This window comes from Pithys albifrons, chromosome 8 (genome assembly GCF_047495875.1).
Source record: "Pithys albifrons albifrons isolate INPA30051 chromosome 8, PitAlb_v1, whole genome shotgun sequence".
In the NCBI taxonomy this organism is placed as follows: domain Eukaryota; kingdom Metazoa; phylum Chordata; class Aves; order Passeriformes; family Thamnophilidae; genus Pithys; species Pithys albifrons.
In genome coordinates this window covers 10,425,145-10,447,715 of record NC_092465.1, presented here as the reverse complement: position 1 = coordinate 10,447,715, position 22,571 = coordinate 10,425,145, and the positions used below count along the sequence as shown (strand labels likewise).

At 40.6% G+C, this 22,571-nt stretch overlaps 1 protein-coding gene across 4 annotated transcripts in view; it reads left to right on the top strand.

Moving 5' to 3' along the window:
* Positions 1-22,571, top strand: part of KALRN (kalirin RhoGEF kinase) — a 500,698-nt gene that overhangs the window by 329,561 nt on the left and 148,566 nt on the right. For 3 of the 4 annotated variants that reach the window (XM_071561942.1, XM_071561944.1, XM_071561943.1), the window contains 10 exons: positions 4,681-4,800; positions 7,411-7,629; positions 10,441-10,590; positions 11,822-11,936; positions 14,484-14,599; positions 15,222-15,344; positions 17,687-17,869; positions 18,812-18,930; positions 20,137-20,203; positions 21,147-21,256. In XM_071561942.1, the coding sequence (XP_071418043.1) occupies positions 4,681-4,800; positions 7,411-7,629; positions 10,441-10,590; positions 11,822-11,936; positions 14,484-14,599; positions 15,222-15,344; positions 17,687-17,869; positions 18,812-18,930; positions 20,137-20,203; positions 21,147-21,256 (1,322 nt within the window). The remainder of the gene's footprint in view (positions 1-4,680; positions 4,801-7,410; positions 7,630-10,440; positions 10,591-11,821; positions 11,937-14,483; positions 14,600-15,221; positions 15,345-17,686; positions 17,870-18,811; positions 18,931-20,136; positions 20,204-21,146; positions 21,257-22,571) is intronic. The other variant, XM_071561941.1, reaches the window with a different exon arrangement.

Genomic DNA, 22,571 nt, shown 5'->3' with positions numbered 1-22,571 from the left:
TTCTGGAAAATAAATAAAAAAAAAGAGACACTGTGATATTTATTATCATCACCTTAATATGATTATGAAGTGTATCCTTTTTTTCCCCTAGGTTCCCAAAGTTTCTTACACACAGCTTAGCTAAGCTTGGAGTTTTGTGTGATATATTTATGATGAAGTAGAGCCATTTTATGACAGAAAACAGGAGGTTATACCTGTAGCAGAAATGGTAAAGATGCAGGTTGCCCACTTGCCCAGGATGAAGTGCAGTGGTTCAGCCCTGTGGCTGCTCCTGGAGCCATACAGTGGCAGTGCAGCACTTGCTGCAGGTACCTGATGTTACCTACCTTATTATCAAGTGTCTGCTGGGCCTTCACTGTTGTACAACCCCCAAACTGCCCAAAGGAAGTGGTTATAGCACTGAGCACTTAGTGTGAGGGAACAGCTACTTTGAATTAGTGCTTCCTTAATGGAGCTTAGGACCATCAGAGCCTTCATTACTATGTGACCTTTTGCAAACCAACAGTGAAAAAAACATTTTATTTGTTCAGCTGAGTCCTAAGGGCTTCTTTGCTTGTTCACCTATAAATTACCACAGCTACAGTTTCCCTTAGAAAGAGACAAGTTTCAATATTTCTGTGTCGTATCTGTTTGTTTTCCTGTGGTGAGTCATATTCCCAACCATTTAGTGAAATTGGAAAATATATTGATTTTGGCTTGTAGTTCATCTCCAATCTGTTCCAGGTTTCCTTCACTTCAATTTTAGTGCATCTTAGACAATGGATGATCTCATTATCAAATTGCTCTTGTGAATGGGTTGAGTTGTGGTTGCTGCAGGACACCTACTGTAGCTGTGTTAAGTTCTGCTGACATGGTAAAACTGGTCAAGGCTGCTGCATGTACATGTGTTTGCATTTTGTTATAATTGCTCATGGAAATAAAAAGTCTTTTAACTGTCTCTATCTATTTAAGTTTCATTTACCAGAGATTTCTGCTTTATATCATATGCACCGGGGGTTTGAATGCCAAGACAATGAACTGAAGTTTGGGGCCATTAAAGCGGAACAATTACAAATGAGATGTTCTGTGAACTGCTTTAGAGTGGAAACAGTAAAGATCAGTAATTCACAAACTCTCTGTTGTTAGGAAGGTCCTGCCCAAGCATGATTTCCTTCATTTGGATCCCACTCATTTCTGATAGAAACTACAGAGCTTGGACTGCTTACATAAAGTAATAGAACAGATTTGTGGAGATCAATTAAAAAAAAGAAACTCTAATGCTGTGCCTGCAGCTGTTTGGCTTCCCTGTCCTCTTATTTTATCTTTGTATGGTTTGGCTTTAGGGTTTTTTTTTGGGAAGTGTTGAACTTGGCCTCATTTGCTCCAAAATATCTTCACAGTGTCTCACTACACTTGCTTTCCAGGTTGTTTGGAAGGGTATTTAATCCTTTTGATGTGCCTGTTATCCATCTACTTTTTGCTATTTGGCATTAGATTTGCTTCCATATGTATATGCTCAAAGGATGATGGGAAGTAGTTATTTGAGAGACACTGAATACATTTGGGTGTTTTTTTTTAATCTAGCATCAAATAGCTCCTGGAAACCTGAGGCAGTTTTGAACATGGCTAAAATTTCCAGAGGTTGTCTTTGCTGATGACTGTGTCTGTGGTGGTACAATCCTGTCAAAGAAGCTGCAAAGGGTGTGGAGATGTAAAGATTCACTTACATTGTTTTATCTTTTAAATATCTTTTTCCTATATAACTTGACAGTTCTCCATAGCAAGGCCTTAAGTCATTTTTAGAAACATGAAAAAGGTGTTTGGACTAAACTGAACAGTAGACAAAAAGCACTACATGGTCCAGAGCTCTCATTCCTTAAGGATGGTTGCACATGGAGTGCCTCAATCTTTATTTTTCCAGTAGGGTCTGATTCTGTGCTCAATGAAGGTGGCAGAGTTTCAGGGAAGAAATTAGGAGTTTTAGAAGAATTTGGTACTACTATTTAATTACAGAGAAGCTGTGTACCCAAGTGTAGCCTCTTTAAAGCAAATTGGAGTCAAAGGTGGGAGTTGTTTCAGAACTGTGGTGGTTACCCTGTTAAACAACCCATGCCTTGCAATGAAACTGTTCTCCAGTGTCAAGTGTTTGTTATGTAAGATGCTGTAAAAGTGTTTCTGCTTCTCTGTTATTAAAAAAAAAAAAAGTTGGGCTTTTTAAGAGAGTCTTTGGAGATTTATTTAACTCCAGAATTATTTAATCACTGCTTCTACAAAGCTGACAAAATCTGTAATGTATGGGAAATGTCTGTTTAAAGCCATCTTTTACTTCAGCCTGCCTGCACGTTGCCAGGTGATGGTGACACTCTCAACACAGGAAGTGATCGGGGAAGGCTCTTGGTGCTGCAATAGGAACTTCTCTACATATTTTTATGAAAAGGTATCAAGCACTTTATGAGTAGGAGTCAGTTTGTGAGCAGGTCCTGTAAACCAGATACAAATGTGTAAGTGCTCTTTTCTAACCAGTTTGTTCTCTACTTCCAAAGCAGGGACAACAGTGAGTGTCTCTGCAGGTGACTGGTTTTTTACACTTAGACTTTAGAAGCTTTGGCAACTGAATTTTTTTACTGCATATAAGCAACACACACAAGTAAGAGAAAGACATTACTATGAAAATTGGCGATGCAATCCCAAATGAGTTCTGACATTCAAGTGTTAGACTTTTGGAAGTAGAATGGGTCACTGTGTAAGTTCTTCCAAGCAAAATTTGCTAGTGCTTGGGTGCTCCCTGGGCCTGGAAAGGGCACTGTAGAAGCCCCACAGTGAGTGGCTGAACCCACACTCTGGAGGAAGGAGAGGGAAGCAGCACCCAGGGATAGCAGCAGCCTTGGCCGAGTTTGGTGCTCTCAGCATTGCTGACAGGATGGAGCCCATCAGGGCCTGACCTCAACTGCTTTACCCTGAATATTTGCATGTCTCCAAGACAGTAGTAAAGAGGAATGCACATGTATGGGTAACACCAGGCGAAACCCGGCAGATCAGTTGTGTGGTCCTAATCATATTACTTTGTTTTGAGACTGATGTTTTCACTAATTTTTTTCCTCATTTTTACTATTTAAAGACTCAGATATTTGTGCGAAATCTGAGGCAATTTTTGACATTTTGGTTCAAATGAAAGCTGAGAAGAACAAAATGCTATATTTTAACATACATACTTGGTTTTTTCTCCACTCTAAATGGTCCAAGCCAGGCTGTATTTGTAGTATATGAAATGTAAAAGCATGTCATGCTTTGTGATGTCCTCACTTCAAGTCTTTCCCACATACAGTGATTCTTTGGTTAACTCCAGTGTTTGGTACCATGTAGTTTCTGGTCTGACGGATTATAGAAAATGCCAACCAATGTAACTGTCATATGGTAACTCAATTTCTTTTCCTTTAAATCTTTGTTGCACTTCCCACAGGAACAATTACACCTGCTGATGAAAGAGAGAAAGCTGACAAATGAAATCTTCCACCCTGTTGTATTGAGCCGAATGTAATTTTCTACAAATTAGGGTCAGCTACACATGTAGATGGCTCTTCTTCCTTTCTGCTAGGGAAAACTCATTTTCCTACCCTACATGGAATTGAATGGCTATAACTAGGGTGATACATGATGTAGGGATACAAAAACAAACCAAGAGAAAATTCCCATTTCTTTCAGGCAATTTGATGGATCACTTGGTGAAAATTATAGTACAAGAGGGAAATTACTATGTAGAATACTGCAGCAAAGTCAGTTTTGGAACTTTGTAAATCATGAGCTATATTTAGGGCAGTGATTGAGCAATCAGGATTTCCTGTGCATCCATGAATTGGATTCAGTAAGTTTCTGGCTTTACTGGAATAATTTTACTCCTACACAGGTATAAAATAAGCTTTGAGACAACACAGAAAAGAACTTGCAGGTGTGTTTTGGGTGCTAATTTCCCAATCTTAAAATGGCAGAAAATGGTGCTGCTTAAATGAGTGAGTTAAAACTTGATAGATTAATTATGTATATTTAGGATTTGATTCTTCAGTCATTACAGAATGGCTTGCATGTCTACAAGTAATCTGAACATCTTTGAAGTAAAGCCTCTTGATTAAATACAAAATGCAGCACCTGATATTTATTCCTAGCTCTGCATGCAGGTGGCAACTCCAACTACATCTTAACACCATGCTAGATGAAGCCAACTGTCTTCTCCCTCCTCACTCCTTAGCCCTGATTTTAGTGTGAAAAAAATACAGGCAAGTGGAGCAGAAAGGTGTTGCAACATCTATGATTTCAGTAGGAAATTTGAAAAAGAGAGAGATATCTTTGTTTAAATTCAGATCTCCCTCATTATGCTTTGTGGTTTTGGTTTGGGGTGTTTGAGGGGAACATTCACTTTTGTGATCAAACCTTGGAAATGAGCGGCCTTTGCTGTCCAAATATCCATGTAGATACATTGGAAGTTTAATTCTTCAGGCAATAACTTCTTCAGTAAGATCTTTTCCCCGTAAAAACGTAGGTCATTAAGACCTTGCCCTAGGATTTCTTTCTGCTCCCAGATTTAACCGGAGACCACATTGAGCAAAGCACATTGTTGTTCAGCCAGGCTGAAGCATTTTCTGATTGGTGACTGCATAAACCTTAGTCCTGAAGCAACCTTTCCATAAGCACATGCTTTCTTTACAGGTGCTTGGCTGGATCAGGAATGGGGAATCAATGCTGAATGCAAGCCTTGTCAACGCAAGCTCCCTCTCTGAAGCTGAGCAGCTCCAGCGAGAGCATGAGCAGTTTCAGCTGGCCATAGAGGTAACAACAATAAGTCAACTTTGTTTTTCCTTCCCAGGTGAACATCACACAAAAGGTCATCTCTTGAGCATCAGTCATTGCTTGCTTGAAGGAAGGGAAGGAAAAAAACTTGAGAAAAAAAATTGTCATTAAATTCATAATGTAGCCAAAGGCTAATAGTGTAATAAATTATTTATCACCTGCAGGTAATTCTGCTGTCAGGTATCAGCCTTTTCATCCATGAAAACAACACTCATGCATCTCCTGATAATTTCTTTGATAACAAATGAAGATCAAAATTCACAAAATGATCTGAAATGGGAAAAGTTTCTGAAGTCAGTTTCTTCCTGCATCCGCAGTTTGCACATCATGTCACAGCGTTCATTTATGACAATCTTAGTTACTGAGTAATGCTCTCACACAAGAGCTTTTTCCTTCAGCTCTCCTTTTGCAGACAGCAGAAAAGAAACTCGTTCAAACTCTGATCCTCAAACATCTTTGACAAAAAGGCAAGAGGGGCAATTTTTAAGAATTGCCTGTTAAACTGCTTTTGCCCCTTCTTACTCTGGAGTAAATAACACATCTTTGACCTGGGCCTTGAAAATTGATTGTGAGCCAACCCATTTGACTCACTCACAGGGCCAGGACGTGGCAGGAGGAATAACATCTGATTTGAGCCGCTTTCCTTGGAATAAGAAAGTAATGGAGGGCTAAGGAGTCCCCTGAGTAGGGCACTACAGGATTTATAGTTAAACTCAGTACTTCATGTATCTCTCATTATGAACAAACCCTGCACTCACAGGTGTGCCCACCTCAGCTGCTAGGAAGAGGTTGCAATGCTTTCTCCCATTTCTGCTTAACAAGGTGTATGTGCTTCCCAGATTATGTTAATTGTTAGCTCTTACAGAGCGAGGAACAAGCTGGAGAATCCCTATATATCTGAAAATTAAACCAAACTTTAAACTAGGAAACTACTGAGATTTGAAGAGATGGCTGACTGGAGTGGGGAGAAGGAGGTGGGGGGAATGTCTCCTGATAAACTTGAAATAAGTCAATATACACTATAGTGTTGGTAGTAAGTATAGAGTTTAAATCTTAGTTAATGATCTAAGTGGATCCAGCTCCACACACGGTAAGGAAGGAACAACTGTTGCAGTTCCTAAAGGAAAAAGAAGTTTTCTATCAATTCTGTATGAGCTGGCTGGTACCAAGCTGTGCTGACCACATCTTGGCAGCCACCACCAGACAGCAGTGGAGAACAAGACACCCACTGGTTGAGTTATAACAGCTTGCTGCCATTGGGGAAGTGCTTGTACTTGGTGGTAAATGCAAATCACAGAGGGAGAAGAGGGTTACACCACAGTAAGGGGAAAATAAGTTTTCCAAGGGGCAAAACACCAGATTAAATATTTAAAGTGTTTAAAGCTCAATATGGGGAAGACATCAGCAAAGCACACAGGCCAGACTGTTCTCTAAAGGCATTCTAGATGTGGAATTGATTTGCAGTTGAAATCTTTTAAAGTCTATTTAAAAGAAGTATTACAATTCTAACATCAGTAAAGCAGCTGGACATTAAATTCAACCAGTTGCTCTTGAACATCTTCCTGAGTGTTTCTGCCAAGTATTAATTCCTTTTTTTTTTTTGCTAATAGCTTTCTCTACATTGCAGTATTTATCAGTGTATTACTAGATGATTTCAAGCTTCTTTCCAGGTTCAAGGACTAGATCTTAAAAGTATCATGAGAATTTTGCGGCAGCAGTTACAAATAGGACATAGCACAGAGGAGTCTTTGAGAGATTTTAGGGCATCTGTTCAGAAGATTAAAATGAAATACTGGACTAAACTATGTCTGAGCACAGTTACTGAGGAGGCTGTGCAGGGCCTGGGGCTATTTTACTTTCAGCAGCCCACAGAGGAAAGTGTACCCACTCTCAGAGAAGCTGGTCTAGGCTGGGGAATGGGGCAGATAACTCAGTCCTGCCTGTAAAGTGGCTACTTAATGAATTGGGAAATGGTGGAGAAAATGGTTTGGTTCTCCCCAAGTTCTGACCTTAAAGGTAACATAATCCAGTCTCAAATGTGAGTGAACTGACTTTCAGAAATGCATCTTTGTGATCCAGTTTGTAAGACATCTTCCTGTCTTCTGGGTTGATATTTTCTATGCTGTGGACAGGACACTTGCACACCCAAGTAAAGCTGCTCCTGCCAGGTAAACTGCCTGGCAAGAGTCAAATTAGGGTGATTAGGCCCATAGTTTGCCAACTCTTTAGGGTTTGCTTTGGGATCTGCAGACTGTATGGAATGCACTGAGGCTTAACACAAAAGCTGCCTGCACTGGGGTGCCAAAATGGACCCACCAGGAACCCCACCCTGGGCTGCCCAATGGGCAGTAGCTGATCAGAGCAGCTAACCCATCTTAGCACTGCTTGTATATTCCAAGCTCTAATAATGTGTTGCAAATGTGTGTGTATAATTGAAACTAAAATGCTTTGCAGAAAGTAACTGATAACTGATGATAACTCTCTGAAAATGTTTTGCTCTCTCACATCTCCATGCTCATGCCTCGCCTCACCTTTCTACCATACATCTGGCACGTCTCTACGACCTCTCTTTCCTCCCCTCATACACAGTCCCTCTTTCATGCCACTTCCTTACAGAAGACACACCAGAGTGCCCTGCAAGTCCAGCAGAAAGCCGAAGTGCTGCTACAGGCTGGACATTATGATGCTGATGCCATCAGAGAGTGTGCTGAGAAGGTGGCCCTGCACTGGCAGCAGCTGATGCTGAAGATGGAGGACAGGCTGAAACTTGTCAATGCCTCAGTGGCCTTCTATAAAACCTCTGAGCAGGTGAGCTGAGCAGTGTTCTATCTGGGCCTTAGCAAACCAAGTCTGAAGTACTCTGAATTCTTTCTTTGACAAGTATTGTAACAGAAAAACCCCAAACAAATAAAACACCCCCACACACCCCCACACCCAAAAAGAAAAAATAAAAGGGCAAGCAAAAAAGCACAGACAGTGGTTTGTAAGAACTGTCATCTTGAAGTTTTCTGTGAAGCAGTGTAATTCTTGAAGTCGTTTGTTGAATGGTTTTTTCTGATTTTTCCCCTTTTAAACAGGAATAATTTTTGAAATCTCACAATTTCTATTTAAAGTTCTCATGATATCAGACTTAATTTTGAGGAATATAAATCTGCTTTTCCTTGAGAATTGCTTGCAATTAATTAATTGTTACTTTGTGAGCAGTACTAGCCAGTGTTTTCACTAGTAGTTAAATATCACCATGCTGAAAAAGATGCTAAGATACAAAAAGATTTCTCTTAAATCTACCTGCAACACAGATAATTACAGCAGTAACCCATTATATGTTAACATAATTCTGCTTCATTTCAGGTGTTCATGAGTTGTAAAACACTTTCCAGTTGGCTGCTGGTGTAGTGGGATTATTAATCCTTTGCACAAACAGGTGCCATTTCTACTGTAGCCAGTGAGAATTAGTGCCACAGTGTGGCTACTCCAATAGCCCTGCCTGATGCAATTTACTGCAGCCAGGCAGTTGGCATTCGCAGGGACACTGCAGGAACCTGTGGTTTTACACAAAAGGCAGCAGTGATTGCCATGAAATTTTCTGTTATTGTTATCACACAGTTAGTTCCTCAATTAGAGAACCAGACATGGGAAGATTTTAACACAACTAAATATATCATTAGGGGAAGAACTTCTTTTTTCTGTAACATTGAGGCTGTCATGATCCTTGGGCCACTTTAGTGCATTTTTAAGATTAAGATGAATTAATTCCTTATAATGAATGTCTTTTGCTCAGAAGAGTTTCAAACAGCTTTGCAGTCCCTGATGCATTTAGAATCAAAACAAATTACTGCCAATGGAGGTTTGTGAGAAATGAAAACCATTGAGGGATTCATTAAAGCTTTAGACAGTTAAGTGTGCTGGACAAAATATGCATAGCCAGTAATTTATAAATTCAGTCTCTTTTCCTGTTTTGAAGTCACAGACAAGCATACACTGCAGTGCCCACCAGTTCGTTCATTAGTTGTGTCTATTCAGCCAATGTTTAGGGCAAAGACTGTTCATGAAGACTTTGGATGCTTATGAAATCACTGCTGCAAGTACTCTGTCATCTTCTCCTGGCCTGCAGAACTGATCTACAGTCCTTAAGGGTCTGCTCCCTCACTGAATGACAGTGGACTGAATAATTTACTTGACCCTGAATTCTCTGAGTATCTGGAAAAAACAGCTAAAAGGGTGGAGGGGCTGTCACATGTGGCTGAACTTTTTCATGCCTGTCTTCCCCAAGCATATTATGTTCTTGATATAAGTGGTGAAGCCCTGGCTTTCAAATAGCCCAGTTTCTCTCTAACTTCACTGACAGGCCACTTTACATTCAATTCTCTCATCATCTTGACAGAGAGATGATATTTGTATGTGCGGGGATGATTTTTTCTGGAAAGGTGTGGTTCCCAGGCAGTCCATTTACTTTCATTAGTTCATCCAAGTCCAATAGAATGTCAAGGTTTTCAATAAGTAAAATGCAAATGCTTTTCTGTGCCTAAAATAACACATAGGGCACTTGCTCTGCAATAAATGTTTGAGGGTGACTGCTGGTTTGCATCCAGGCAAGATGATTTCAGATTGCCAAATGCATAATGTCCTTGCATAATACACAGGGCATAAGCCTGGCAGTGGGATCAGTTGATCAGCTCACCTTAACTTAAAATGGACTTTGATGTAGCTGGACTCCAGACTGTGCTCTTAATTGTGGAGTCCTCTGAATTAAAACTGTGTTCATATGAAAGTTGCAGGAGTAAGCAAAAAATAGATGAACATGGTTAGCTGGCTCCCTAGCAATAACTGACTGCATCTTGAGTCATCTCAGCAGGGGAGTGTGTAGGAAGAGCCCTCTGGCAAAGAAGAGGAAAGTTCCAAATGTTCTGGAAAGCTTTTGCAGTTTTTCCAATATCTCCAAGGGCCACTGAGAGTATTTTCAGAATCTGCAGCACAAAAGACTCAGCCTTGTCTGAGGCCACTGCATAATTTCTGGGCTGTTTTGGTTTATTTACCTCATTCACACTGTTCTAGGAAGACAGAAGATACATTTGTGACACCTGCATCTACCTTGGTTGTGACACTGATTTAATGTCTGTTGGTTCCCATCACTCATTACAAAAGCTGTGTAGGGATCAACTATCATGCAGGCAAACAGAATTAGTTCCAGCTTTAGGAAGGTATTTAAGCATGTGTTTTTCTTTAAGTATGTGTTAAGTCCCTTGACTTCCGTAGGATTTAAACACATCTAAAGCACTCCTCTATAATAGTGATTGTTTCCTGAGAGATCTGTTGGGGCTGGACTGATCCCTCCCTTGATTGAACCTTTTGTCCTTTCCCCCATTATCCGTTAGAAGAAAAGAATGATTTATTAGCCCTAAACCAGATAAATTGTATCCCAAATAGTAGAGATCCCTATGGGTAAGAAGAACTGCTAGATCATTCTGTCTGGTTTTATACCCAGGTGTTCCCATGGCATAGCCCATTAGTACAAAACATTGAGATTTGAAATGTCACTGGTCATAGACTTTTACTGAGTATGTCCCTACTGTTTGTGATTGCAGATAATTGATTTGCTGTGTTCTGGTTTTGTTTCAGGTGTGCAGTGTATTAGAGAGTTTGGAGCAAGAATACAGACGGGATGAAGACTGGTGTGGAGGTCGAGATAAACTTGGACCAGCAGCTGAGATAGACCATGTCATCCCTCTGATCAGCAAACATCTGGAACAGAAGGAGGCTTTTCTCAAGGTCTCATTTTAGTTCTCTAATAAATCAGGAAAACTTTCTGTTAAGTAGACAGTTTAGAGCAGAGTTGGTAAGTTTGAGAGGATGCTCTGAGGTGCAATTCCAGCTCAGCTACTGGTTGGTTGTATAAACGCTAGGCCAATGTTACTTTGTTACAGCAAGGGTAATAATAAGCATTATCATCAATGCACATCTCAGAGAGATGTCACCAGGACCAATTAGATATTATCTGCATTGCACTTACACAATGGTGGTGCTGGTTCAAAGTTAGAATTCTCATAATTGCATTGTAAATGACAGGTATTACACATTGTTGTAGTGTTGTTTTATACAAACCATCCGGCGTTTCAGTGTGTCCTCTAAGCCAGTCATGGCTAAGCTTCCCAACGAAGATTTGGGAAGGGCTTTACCCACGTGGGTGTGTCCTTTGAGCCTGCACAGAGGATTTTTTTTTAGGTGAGGCACAGTGTGTGCAGAACTGGCCCCACCCTTTAACTCTTAAGGTTCATCTGCCACGGTTGAGCGAGCTTGGCCAGTGACAGTGAAGTCCTCAGGACTAGAACCTACAGCCCCCAGTATTCCAAGGAGGTCTCCCATCCAAGTAACTAACCAGGCCTCACCCTGCTTAGCTTCTGAAATCTGATGGGTTCAGGTGTCAGGGTGGCATTTAACTGCCTACTCTAAGCCAATAACTGAAGAACTAATAACAACTGAAGAAATTGTGTCTCTGCAAGGCAGCACCGGGATGAAGGCAGAGATTTCTTCCTGCCTTTCAGGTGCTGCTCTGTAAGAACTGAGGAGCTGACAGGCTGATAAGTGAACTGTCAGCCCACCTTCCACTGAAACTGATACACAATGTGAAACTACACTTAGGAAATTATGCCTCTAGATTGTACATTTTTGGAAACAATGAGTTCTTTTCTTGAGAGAAGGGTTAGGTTTGGTTAGACTGAAAATATGTGAGGTACCAGTTCTTTAGAACCAATTGTTTTATTACTGACAATAATTCCCTTAGTATATAAAATAAGCCATTTTATTACAAATTACTTATGCTGTAATACATTTATGAGGCTGTTAGTTTATTAACTGAGTTCATTGACTCTCAGCTGAAATTCTCATCTTCCTAGATGAAAGAGAACTTCTCCCTCAAAAACAAACAGAGAACTCCTTTGGGCCCCTTTTGCTTTCTTTGCTCATCCTTACTGATTCTTTTTGGTGTGGCTGTTTTCCTTAGGCCTGTACCCTGGCCCGAAGGAATGCCGAGGTATTCCTCAAGTACATCCACAGGAACAACGTCAGCATGCCTGGAGTAGCAAGCCATACAAGAGGGCCTGAGCAGCAAGTGAAAGGTTTGTGCTCTGGTGCAGTGACAGCACTGAAGGTTTTTTTGCTTCCCCCTCTGCTGTCTGGTCATCCTGAAGTCTGTGCACAGGCTGAGAAGGCACCCTAAGTTTTGCCATCTGCTGTCACTCAACGATACCTGTGCCTGACACCTTCAGCAGTGGCAGTGAGGTGTCAGAAAGGGGTCCCTCCTCTGCCAGGTGTGAGTTCATACACAGAACCTGCTGTTGCAGGTGGTAATGGAGGTAAAAGGAAAGGTGTTTGAAGCACAGGCTTCTCTTGTCAGAAGAGTCTGTGGGAGTGACACCGCACCATCTCCCACCATGTAGGTTGTTAGCTGAGATGAGCAGACACTATTTTGCCTCAGTATCTAAAAATGCATAAACTAATAAGCACATATGAAATACATGGTCTGGATACCTCCTGTTGTTGCTGAGCACTGGAAAGCAATGCACCCCAAACCTATTTGTCCATAGGAAGGATCTGCTATTTTTTTGCCGCTGGAATTCTGTTTGATATCCTATTGCATCTAACAATCACCAGCAAAAGTACCTGCCTGCAATTATTTTCCTTTGGTCAAAAGATCAACATTTACAATCAGATGATATATTTGAAATGTTTTAAATTATTCCCATCTTCTGCTTAATTAATCAGTTGTTAATCTGTGGCAAGAAATGCTGTGAGGTACAGATAGGAATGAACAAAATGATTCTGCAGAAATAAACTTTGTTATTGACTCCCTTACAAGCTGCAGAAAGCTACAGGTTAAAAGCAGTGCAGTCATTCTATATGTGGGAGGGATAGGAATTCTGGTTATACACAGAAGATGAAAATGATGCTACTGAAGAGATTGTTTTCCTTTCTCTCAATACCAATTCCTCAATGTCAAGATGACTTCTTCAGTTTTCACCCGCTGCTGTGTCAAATGCTTGGCATTGTTATGGACCTTTGTTCCTTACAGTTGAAAATCATGGGAAAGCTAATCAAGCCCTGACTCAGCAGGACCTTTCATGTGCTCCTGATACAAGCTTGTGAGTGTTCCTTGCTGAGCTTGTTTGAAATGATTCACTTATGTAAAAATCAGCTTGTACACTAGTACCTTTCTAAGCCAAATATGTAGTTCTTGTGCCGTCTTACTCCATCCACAGAAAAGGTTTGAAGTGGACACTTTATTTCAGAATAAAAGCACCATTTATTAGGCTATTTCTTGTGCTTCCAACACAAAGTAATTAATACAGAGTCAAAATTACTTTTACTCAGCACAAAATGTTTATGCAGAGACCTGATCTAGAGCACTTACGACAAGCTCCAAGTTGCCTTTGTCACTCAGACTGAGTTCCCAGTCAGCAGGGACTAGGATAGGTTCTGCCACTAACTTCAGTATTACAAATTTTTTGGCTGTCATCAGTGTCACGTTGGATGTGGAGACAGATACTGTTTCCCACCTGTGCTGACACATAAGCAACAAATATCAATACATTCAGAAAGGTCTTAGGTGGGAGAAGTTAATAACAGGTGCTGTAAATTACCTGAAATCACTGTAATGGGTTGGGAACCTGCCTCAGTGTGTGAATAGACCAGAGTGCAGATGCTGCCCAAGCTGCCTGTGTCCGAGACCACTCTGGGGACTGCAGTGCTGTGAGGCTGGGCAGGGTCTGCCTCACCTGCCCAGGGAGCACCTGAGCTCCAACCACAGCCATGGATGACACATGACTCAGCTCAGCTCAAACAGAAAAAATGAAGTGTAACTAAGGTTTGGGTTAACTTTGTCGTCTTTTTGGGTAAACCCCTGGTATTTTTTCAAGGGTTAAATCACACCCATTTATCAAGTTGATACAGTCTGAGCACTTGGGTTTTGAAGGGGAGCACGTGTGTCCCAGGCTCAAAGGAGTAGCAGGTCTCCTGCAAGGCTCCTCCTAAATCCAGGTGTTTGTCACATCCCCTTCACACACAAAACAGTTCAGAGGACCAATACCAGACCTCAGCCCAAAATTGCTGCCCAAGATTAAGTGCATGGGCAGCACACAGAGGGTCTCCAGGCAGCACAGCTGTATGGAAATCTTACCAGATATGTCAAACTGGGAGCTCAGGTCTGGATTAAATTCAGTCATGATCAGAGCTCTAAGGGCAAAATAGACTTTGGTGCCAAGTGCTGCGTAGCCTGAGGCCAGAGCAACAGATGAGGCTGTAAAAAGGCAACTTCTCCTGTTCCAGCTGGTACCAGCCTCCTGAAATAAGTAACAGAAGAGAACAAAAGGACTAGAAATCACATAACCTGCAGTACTTACTGGGATAAATCCCAAGCATCTTTTCCTGTACCAGATAATCCTGCAACTTCACTTTCTTTGTGGTGGTTTTTGAGTGCATGGCTTGTTTGGTTTGGTTTTAAAGCAGCCCCTTTGAATTAGTGCTTGTTTTAAAGAAGTACAATTCTGGGCACTCTTGCTCTTGGGAATATGGTCCAGGCAGAGTGATTAAATTCAGCTTTTTATGGCTTATTTCTGTATGCACTCAAAGAATCACTAGTCATGCAGATCTTTTCCTTTGTCCTACAGCCATTCTGAGTGAGCTATTGCAGAGAGAGAACCGGGTCCTTCACTTCTGGACCCTGAAGAAACGGCGATTAGATCAGTGCCAACAATATGTTGTCTTCGAGCGCAGTGCCAAGCAGGTAATGTAAAACCCCCACTTGGTCCTTCTGTTTTGGCAGTGTGTAAATATGTCCTGGATCTGTGTGATGCCTCTGTGTGGGCTTCCCATTGCAACCTCAAGTTGTATTTAAACATTGTACCTTTTGAAAACATGTCAAATAGAGATTTAAAAAAAACCAAACAAAACAAACCCTTAAGAGAATTCCAAAACCCAACAAGATAACTCAGTATTTTTGTTGCCTCAGATTAATTTCCATATTTGTTCATTTGTTTGAAAATAAATATAAGGGAAAATGTTATGTGGAGCTATTACTGAATGAGAAAACTGCTTTTCCTGTGTGAAGATTTATCTGTATGCAGGTAATATAGGTAGAATTCCTGATGCTCCTTTTTGTCCTGGAAAACACAGAGTACCTTTTTGTATCCTTTCCCACCTGCTTTCCTTACTTTATTCTTTTTGTGTGTTTCTAGAAAGTGTTTTAGTATACACAGTATTGAGTCCCAATGGATTTGATATCCTTTATTTGACAGGTTTGGTTTTGGCTTTTTGTTGTTGTTGGGGTTTTTTTGTCAGATGTTTAATTCTTGAAATACAAAGACTGTTTGTTTTGTTTTTTCTTTGATTGTTTTTGGCATTTACAGGCCTTAGACTGGATCCAAGAAACAGGCGAATATTACCTCTCTACTCACAACTCCACAGGGGAATCAGCAGAAGAGACTCAGGAACTCCTGAAGGAATATGGGGAATTCAGGGTACCTGCCAAGGTAAACAGTGGCTTTAATCTAATTATGCCATCTGCCTTAGTTTATATTTATGGGCCTGTTTCGATGTCCTAAATTTCTAATAATACTCTCTTGATTTTATATTTGCCTTCTAACATTTCTAGCCCTGAAGATAAATGTCCTTTGAGAACTGTGATCTTTCATTTTTAGCAAGACATAGACATAAAAAAGAGGTTTTTAACACCTTGGTCAGTACTGGTTACAGACCATTTTTATTCTGATCAAAAGGAAGAGAAAGTCCATTTGCATTCCGGGTCACAGCAGCCTAATGAGACATACCCTCATTCCATCATCAAACAATCATTCCAGAATGCTATAGAGTAACTAACTGTTCTGAAGTCATCCAAGGTCATGTTGGATTCCTGGTCTCTTTCTTCTGTCATTAGGACTACAATTTGCTTCAGTAATTCCAGCTGTGTTGATCACATATGATCATTTATCTCATTAGAAATAATCTGCTGATCCCAACAAAGATCTTTAAATAGATGAGTTTTAAAACTCTGGGGTGAATATTTTTGAATAGAAAAGTGCATTACCAAGAATCTGTTAATTTATGTGGAACAATTAAGGGAAATCTGGTGGGGTCTTTACAGAGGAATGGTGATTGGATCTGCCTCAGACAAATTAATTCAAACCATAGGTAATTCATAGACAGTGAATCCACAGGGGTATTAACAGCCCCTGATAAGGATGTAAATTGCAAAGTCGAACTGCAGGGAAACCATGGCTCTGGTATTATGTAGCTGCATTTCACTGTGTCCTGAAATTGATCTTCTGTAATCCTTAAATTCCTCATTAGGCTGTCCATGCTTGTATGGGTTTGATTCACAGGCTTTGTGGTGTTCTTGTCTCCTCCTTTTTGCTTGGCTTGCATCTTTCTAAGTGTGAGGTAACTAGCAGTGGATGGAAGTTAATTTCATCAGACAGGACACGTACAACATTCTTTTAACTACTTCTGAACTCTAACTACGCATAATTAGTCCACTTGAAATTATATTCTAGTTGATAATTTTCATAATTTAATTTTTATCAGAATAATTCAAATTCATCCTGAAGTTTTCAAACTATTTCAACTCTTGACTTAGCCTAGGATTGAGTTTTATGCCTTGCTTCCTATTAACCATTGCTGGTTCCTTACACTGACACATCTAGTCTTGCTCCCTAGGGCTCTAATAAATAACTTTCCTGCTGCTGACCCTAGAATATTTTTGCTGCCATGTGCAATCTGGTAAATGTGTGTCATTCCCAGACTGATGTTATACTCAAATTAAGCTGTAACTGAAAGCCTTCCTGATCCCAATAACTTTTTGGCCAAACCAGTTGTGTGGAATACAAAAGCAGCAGTAGCTTTTGGGAATGAAACACCCTCTAAATATGAAAGGAAGTCGAGATTTTTACATCTCCACCTGTAGCCTTGCTTAGTTTGTTAGGATGACCTCTGATTGAGCTGTTAATTTATTGTGATGGTGAAATTTCTTGAATTTAGTTTTGAGTTTGAAATCTGCTACATATTTCTGGTCTGATGTGCATTTGTCCGTTTGTGGCCAGATGATTGATAATGTCAAGTACCTGACAGCACGTCTTGCTTTAGGCATGGTGGAAAGTCCTCCCCATCTCTGAAGAGAAATTTGCCAGTGTCTCAGTTCCTGAGATAGATTTGGAATCGAAGCTAAAGTTGATAACTAGGTCCTTTGTGCTAGTTTTGCACAAAGTTCCTTAGCATGGAAAACCCTCATGACTAAGGGACATTCAGAACCTAAATGGAATAGAAAAGACCTTTGGAAGGTTTGGGGGCTCAGGGTGTGGAGTTCAGGCATCTTTTAGTTGGTAATGTTCTAACTGGAACTAAATTGCTGATGGAGGGTTTTATAGTAGACCATGAACTTGTATTTAAATTCTGTTTGTTTTCGAAACAGAGTAGTACTGACTCAAAGTCACTTCCTGGCCTTATGTATGTATTAATGACCTGCCTACACGGGTCTGCAGAACCACCCAGGTTCAGACTCAGAGTAACTTTATGAGACATGAGTGTTAAATCCTGTCTTCTGCTCCAAGGATCACAAAAAAAAAAAAAGAAAGCTTTTGCTTATGGGAAGGAGGCATGTTCAACTTCCAACAAGTGTTTGTGTGTGTGTGTGGTTTCACAAACTTGACTTTTTCTGTCTTCTGCAGCTTTGTAAGTGTCCTTATAAAAATGCCATTCTTTTCATGTTTTACTGAGAATGATGTATAAAAAAATTGTGATCTTCTTTTGATTGTTGTGTAAATTAAAAGCAAAGGAAGTAACAATAATGCAATATAACCAAGAACGTTATTTTGGGCAGCAAACAAAGGAGAAAGTGAAGCTCCTCATCCAGCTGGCTGACAGCTTTGTAGAAAAAGGACATATACATGCCACTGAGATTAGGAAGTGGGTCACCACCGTTGACAAACGCTACCGGGACTTCTCTCTCAGGATGGGCAAATACCGCTACTCCCTGGAAAAAGCCCTTGGAATCAATACAGAGGTACAGTAAGACCACAGCGTGCTGGGGTTTTATACCAAAGCTGGAAATCACAGAGGAAGGTGAAGGCTGTGGTAGGAATGCTGCAGGTCTTCGTGTGCCCATTGGAAACACATAAAACTCAGCCAGCCTACCCAGCCAAGCTCAGAACTGCTTCTGAAGAGAAAAATTCCTGCTATGGCAGATCGGTTAATTTTAGTATAAACCATAAATCCTGCTCCCACACCGTTATTTTGAGTTAAACTCAAATTTTGCCTGTAAGGTTCCACTCTCTCATCCTTTGACTAACATAAAAAATTGATCCTCAACCTCATCTCTGAGCTATTTTAGGTGACACAGAGCACACAAGAGAAACAAAAAATAGAACCTCTTGCTGTTCCCTGGCCATAGTATTAAGGGGGAGTGCCAGAAGCAGCAACACTTAAAAACCTTTCAGTCAAGGATTCTTTGAAATTGAGTATCAAGAAAGAGGAATAAATTCCCTCACACCCTCAGATATTTTAAATGTACTGTTTGTAGGGTCTGTGGTTTGCACAGTTACTAATCACAGCCTGGAAAGGTATTTCCATGGTAAATGACAACTGAAAGTGGGATTGTCTCTGCAAGGTTCTCTGCTTTATCAGGCTATTATTTATGCAGTCCCACACTAGGCAACTAATTTAGATGTGAAAGAGTAAGGTAAAATTTAGACATTTTCCATCAGTACCTACTCCTGGATTGGAGTAACAGTGAAGACTACAGTAAATATCACAGTTGACATTTTTTTAAGATGTCTCTCCCACCTTCTTCTCCTTCTCACTGTAGTTCTACTTCTCTCAGAATTTCCTTCTTTTTGACCTTGCCTTGCTTTTGTCCCTCCTTACCCATTTGCTCTCATGAACTCACTGCACTTTGCACAACAGTAGGACTACAATGAATTGAAAATCTATCCTTTTTTCTTCCTAGGATAACAAAGACCTAGAACTAGATATTATTCCAGCAAGTCTTTCAGACCGGGAGGTAAAGCTGAGAGATGCAAATCATGAAGTCAATGAAGAAAAAAGGAAGTCGGCCAGAAAGAAAGAGTATGTCCCAAATGCTTACAGCCTGCCATGGCACATTATGTGATAAAGAGTGATTCTATTATATTTGCATGATCAGAACTGTAGCTCCTTCCAGTTGCAGAGCTATTGAGATAAGTCTGCAGATGTAGGGCAGAAGTTGTTACTTGTAGGCTGGAGAATTTCAGAAGATAAATGTTGAATTTCATTCAGGTTTAATCAGAAGTTACTTTTGAAAGGGAAAGTAGTGAGTCAGGCACTTGGATTAACCCTGATATTGTAGGGATACTAGTTTCTTTCTGGCTGTATGTGAAAAGTAAAATGAACAGGAAAAAATAAAGAGCATCTTTAGATGTCTAAGTATTATCTAAACTTCGGTGGCAATCAGAGGAGTTAACAGGGTCTCAGTGACACTTGAAATTTAGATTCAAATTTCAGTGGGTATAGAAGTGAGAAAAGTGGAATTACTTCATACTAGAGGAAATACTTGAGAAATGCTTGTTGCACTTTAAATCTAGAAACAGTGTATTTTCACAGTATTTTCTCTTAACTTTTTGGTAAGAATATTCTGGAAAGTATTTGCATGAACAGTCCTTCTCAGCCCTCTGAAATTCTCACTGCAGTGTGTAACTTTGAAAAGAAATTGTTTCTACTTTAGGAGATATCATTATGTTTGGTCTGCCTGTGGCACACTCAAAACATTGGACTTTTCAACTTTGAGGTGCCCACACCAGGCACTACGGATGTCATGGTTGGGTTTCCCAGCATTTGGAAATTTTCTGGTCAGATACCAAGCTGTTGAAGTCTCTTCAAAGTAGTGACATCCGCCAAAATCCATCTGTATTGCCACTGAAGGTCAAGCTTTAGGGTGGCTTACCTGACTGTCAGCAAAGATGCAAGTGTTGGTGAATCTCAAGTCCTTACTCTTGGGGAAAAAAAAAAAATCTGAGAATCACTTGATTGCTAAGAATGGGCATGTAGATACTAAATCCCAGCTGAGGGCTGCAGAAATACAACTTAATAAGATTGTATGCAGAAAAGATATTAGAAAATAACGTTTCAAAGGACTGGAGTATAAAGTGGTTTTTTGGTCATGGAGCTGAAAGGTGCAAGATAAGGCAGCTGAAGGTCCAGGGTGGAAATTAAGACAACAGGAGGATGTTTTGCTTGCTGTTCATTGTACAAATGCTTATAATGTCCAAAACACCTAAAATACTTTTTTTTTTCCAGATTTATTATGGCTGAGCTGCTTCAGACAGAAAAAGCTTATGTCAGAGATTTACACGAATGTTTAGAGGTGAGTTCCAGTTCAGGAAGTCTCCAGTATTTCCTGGGAGCACATGTTGTCCTTTGCAGTGAGGATGTTCACTTCACTGCACAGGCTGACACAGGCTCTGTGTGATGGTACCACCACTGGTGATTTGCTGCAGAGCCCTGTCCTGCTGGGAGCTGGGACCTGGGTGGGCACTGTGGGAGCTTGTCTCCCCCTGGCAGGACCGTGCCATGTTCTCTCCACTCTTGGCTGTGTCTGCACCTCCAGGGACATCCGAGTGTGCCTTGATTGGCCACAGTGGGCTCACCCCTGTAGAGTGATCCATATTTGTGCACGTTGACCTGAAATCTGTTGGTTTCTTTTTTTGTTTGGGTTTGGGGTTTGGGTTTTTTGGGGTTTTTTTTGTTGTTGTTTGTGGGTTTGGGTTTTTTTTAATGGATTCTTGAGGCATTTTCTTGAGAATTCAGATCTATTCCTTTGAATTGTCTCATGCTAGAGAAAGATCTGAATTTGCACAGTCAAATACCTTGCTGAGCTGTACAAAGGGTGTTCCTGAAAGGAGCAGTGATATTCAAAGGAAAAACCAGAGTGTATTTCAGTGAAATCTGTCAGCTTTAGCATTCCTGCACTCAGAAAGAGATTCTTTGTGTATCTAATGATCCTGAAGGGGCAAGCCTGGCTTACCTTTCAGCTGTTTCAGCCTGCAGTATTTGGACACCATCAGGTGGACAGCAAAGGCAGGTGTTGTTGACTTCTTTCTGCTTTTTCCTCAGACAGCCTCTGAGTGTCAGCACTTTGAATTCTCTGGGAAGCTTTCTGTAACACTGGAAAATTTGGGAGTTTTTTGCTTGTTTGTTTAATCTCGAAGTACATAGTTCCCTTGTCAGCCTGTGCCTTTGGCAATAAACCAAGGAGATCTATTTTTTATTCTGCAGTTATTCACATAACTATTTCTGGTGTCTTCCAGACTTACCTTTGGGAAATGACAAGTGGAGTGGAAGAAATACCAGCTGGGATCCTTAATAAAGAACACATCATCTTTGGCAATATTCAAGAGATATATGACTTTCATAACAAGTAGGTTTTCCTAACAGTTCTGTTAATTTTTAATGACTAAGGAAACCAAAGGCATGTATAGGTGTCTGTGCATCTGAGTGGTGTCTGCATAGAACAGCTACAGTACAATGCACACAGGTCTAAAGCAGTTGATCCAGATTTGTAAAATAATGTTTGATTTCTTGTTTTGTTTCTTTTGTAAAAATGAATTTCAACTTAGTTTAAACTTTGCCTTCAGCTGATTACCAATATCAAAGTGATAGGATACCAGTTCTTTGCCATCCTATCTGTGCTTTCCATCTCACAGCACTAGATCCAGTCTGGACTCTTGCCCAACAAATATATGATCCTGGAAAACATAAAGAGTTAAAAATGGTATTGGTGGCATGAGCTGGGTTAACAAGTAGCTTTCCTGCCACTCCTTGGAGACTTTCTGTATTTAATCTGTAACTCACAGTACTCCATTTTATTAAGATATGACTGTGTACCAGATCAGCTTAGAGGGCATTGTTTCCATGTTATAATGTAAATGCAACAGGAGTTATAAACGTAACATTTAGGGCTGCTGAATTCCACAAGTTCAGTCTGAATTTCAAATCTGTCTCCAGGTTACACATCTAAACCAAAATGGTTTTTAAAACAAATCGGAGAATTCTTCCCTGTTAAAGTTCTGGGACACTTCAAGGGCTTCAACCAGATAAATGTACCATTACATACCCATAAATATGGCCCAGGAGAGCCTGACATATCCATGCTTCTGTGCAAGCAGTTCCAAAGCATATCAGGATAGGAGATTCAAACTTTGCATTAAAATTGACTTCCAGCCCACAAAAATTGCACTGTCATACAGGCAAATATTATCCTTCCATTTAAAACTATATTAGGATCACCCAATTGCCAGCCCATTTACCCTCTCTCTGTGGTGCTGTATTTTTGTTTGGTGGCTCTGACTGCTGCCATCAGATCACTCTCCTTTTTTGACTTGCCCCTTTTCCCAGGTGCCATCCCTTCAACCCTCAGTCCTGCCCCACAGTTCCTTGCTGCTGTCATTTCTCCTTCCCCTGACCCTTCCTCCTCCAGCCTGCTGCTGCCACATCATCCTTTTCCCTCTAAAACTTCTAGCAATGCTAAAATAAATTCTCCCCCTATCGCCTTCACCAGCATCCTCCACAGCCTTCTCCTGTGGCTGGTGATGTTAAAGTGTCCTCCACTCTGATTCAGAATCCGTGTCCAAAGAAGCACAGCAAAGCTGGTGAAGGGTCCAGAAAACAGGCCTTAGGAGGAGCAGCTGAAGAAACTGGAGTTGTTTAGTCTGGAGAAGGGGAAGCTCAGGGGG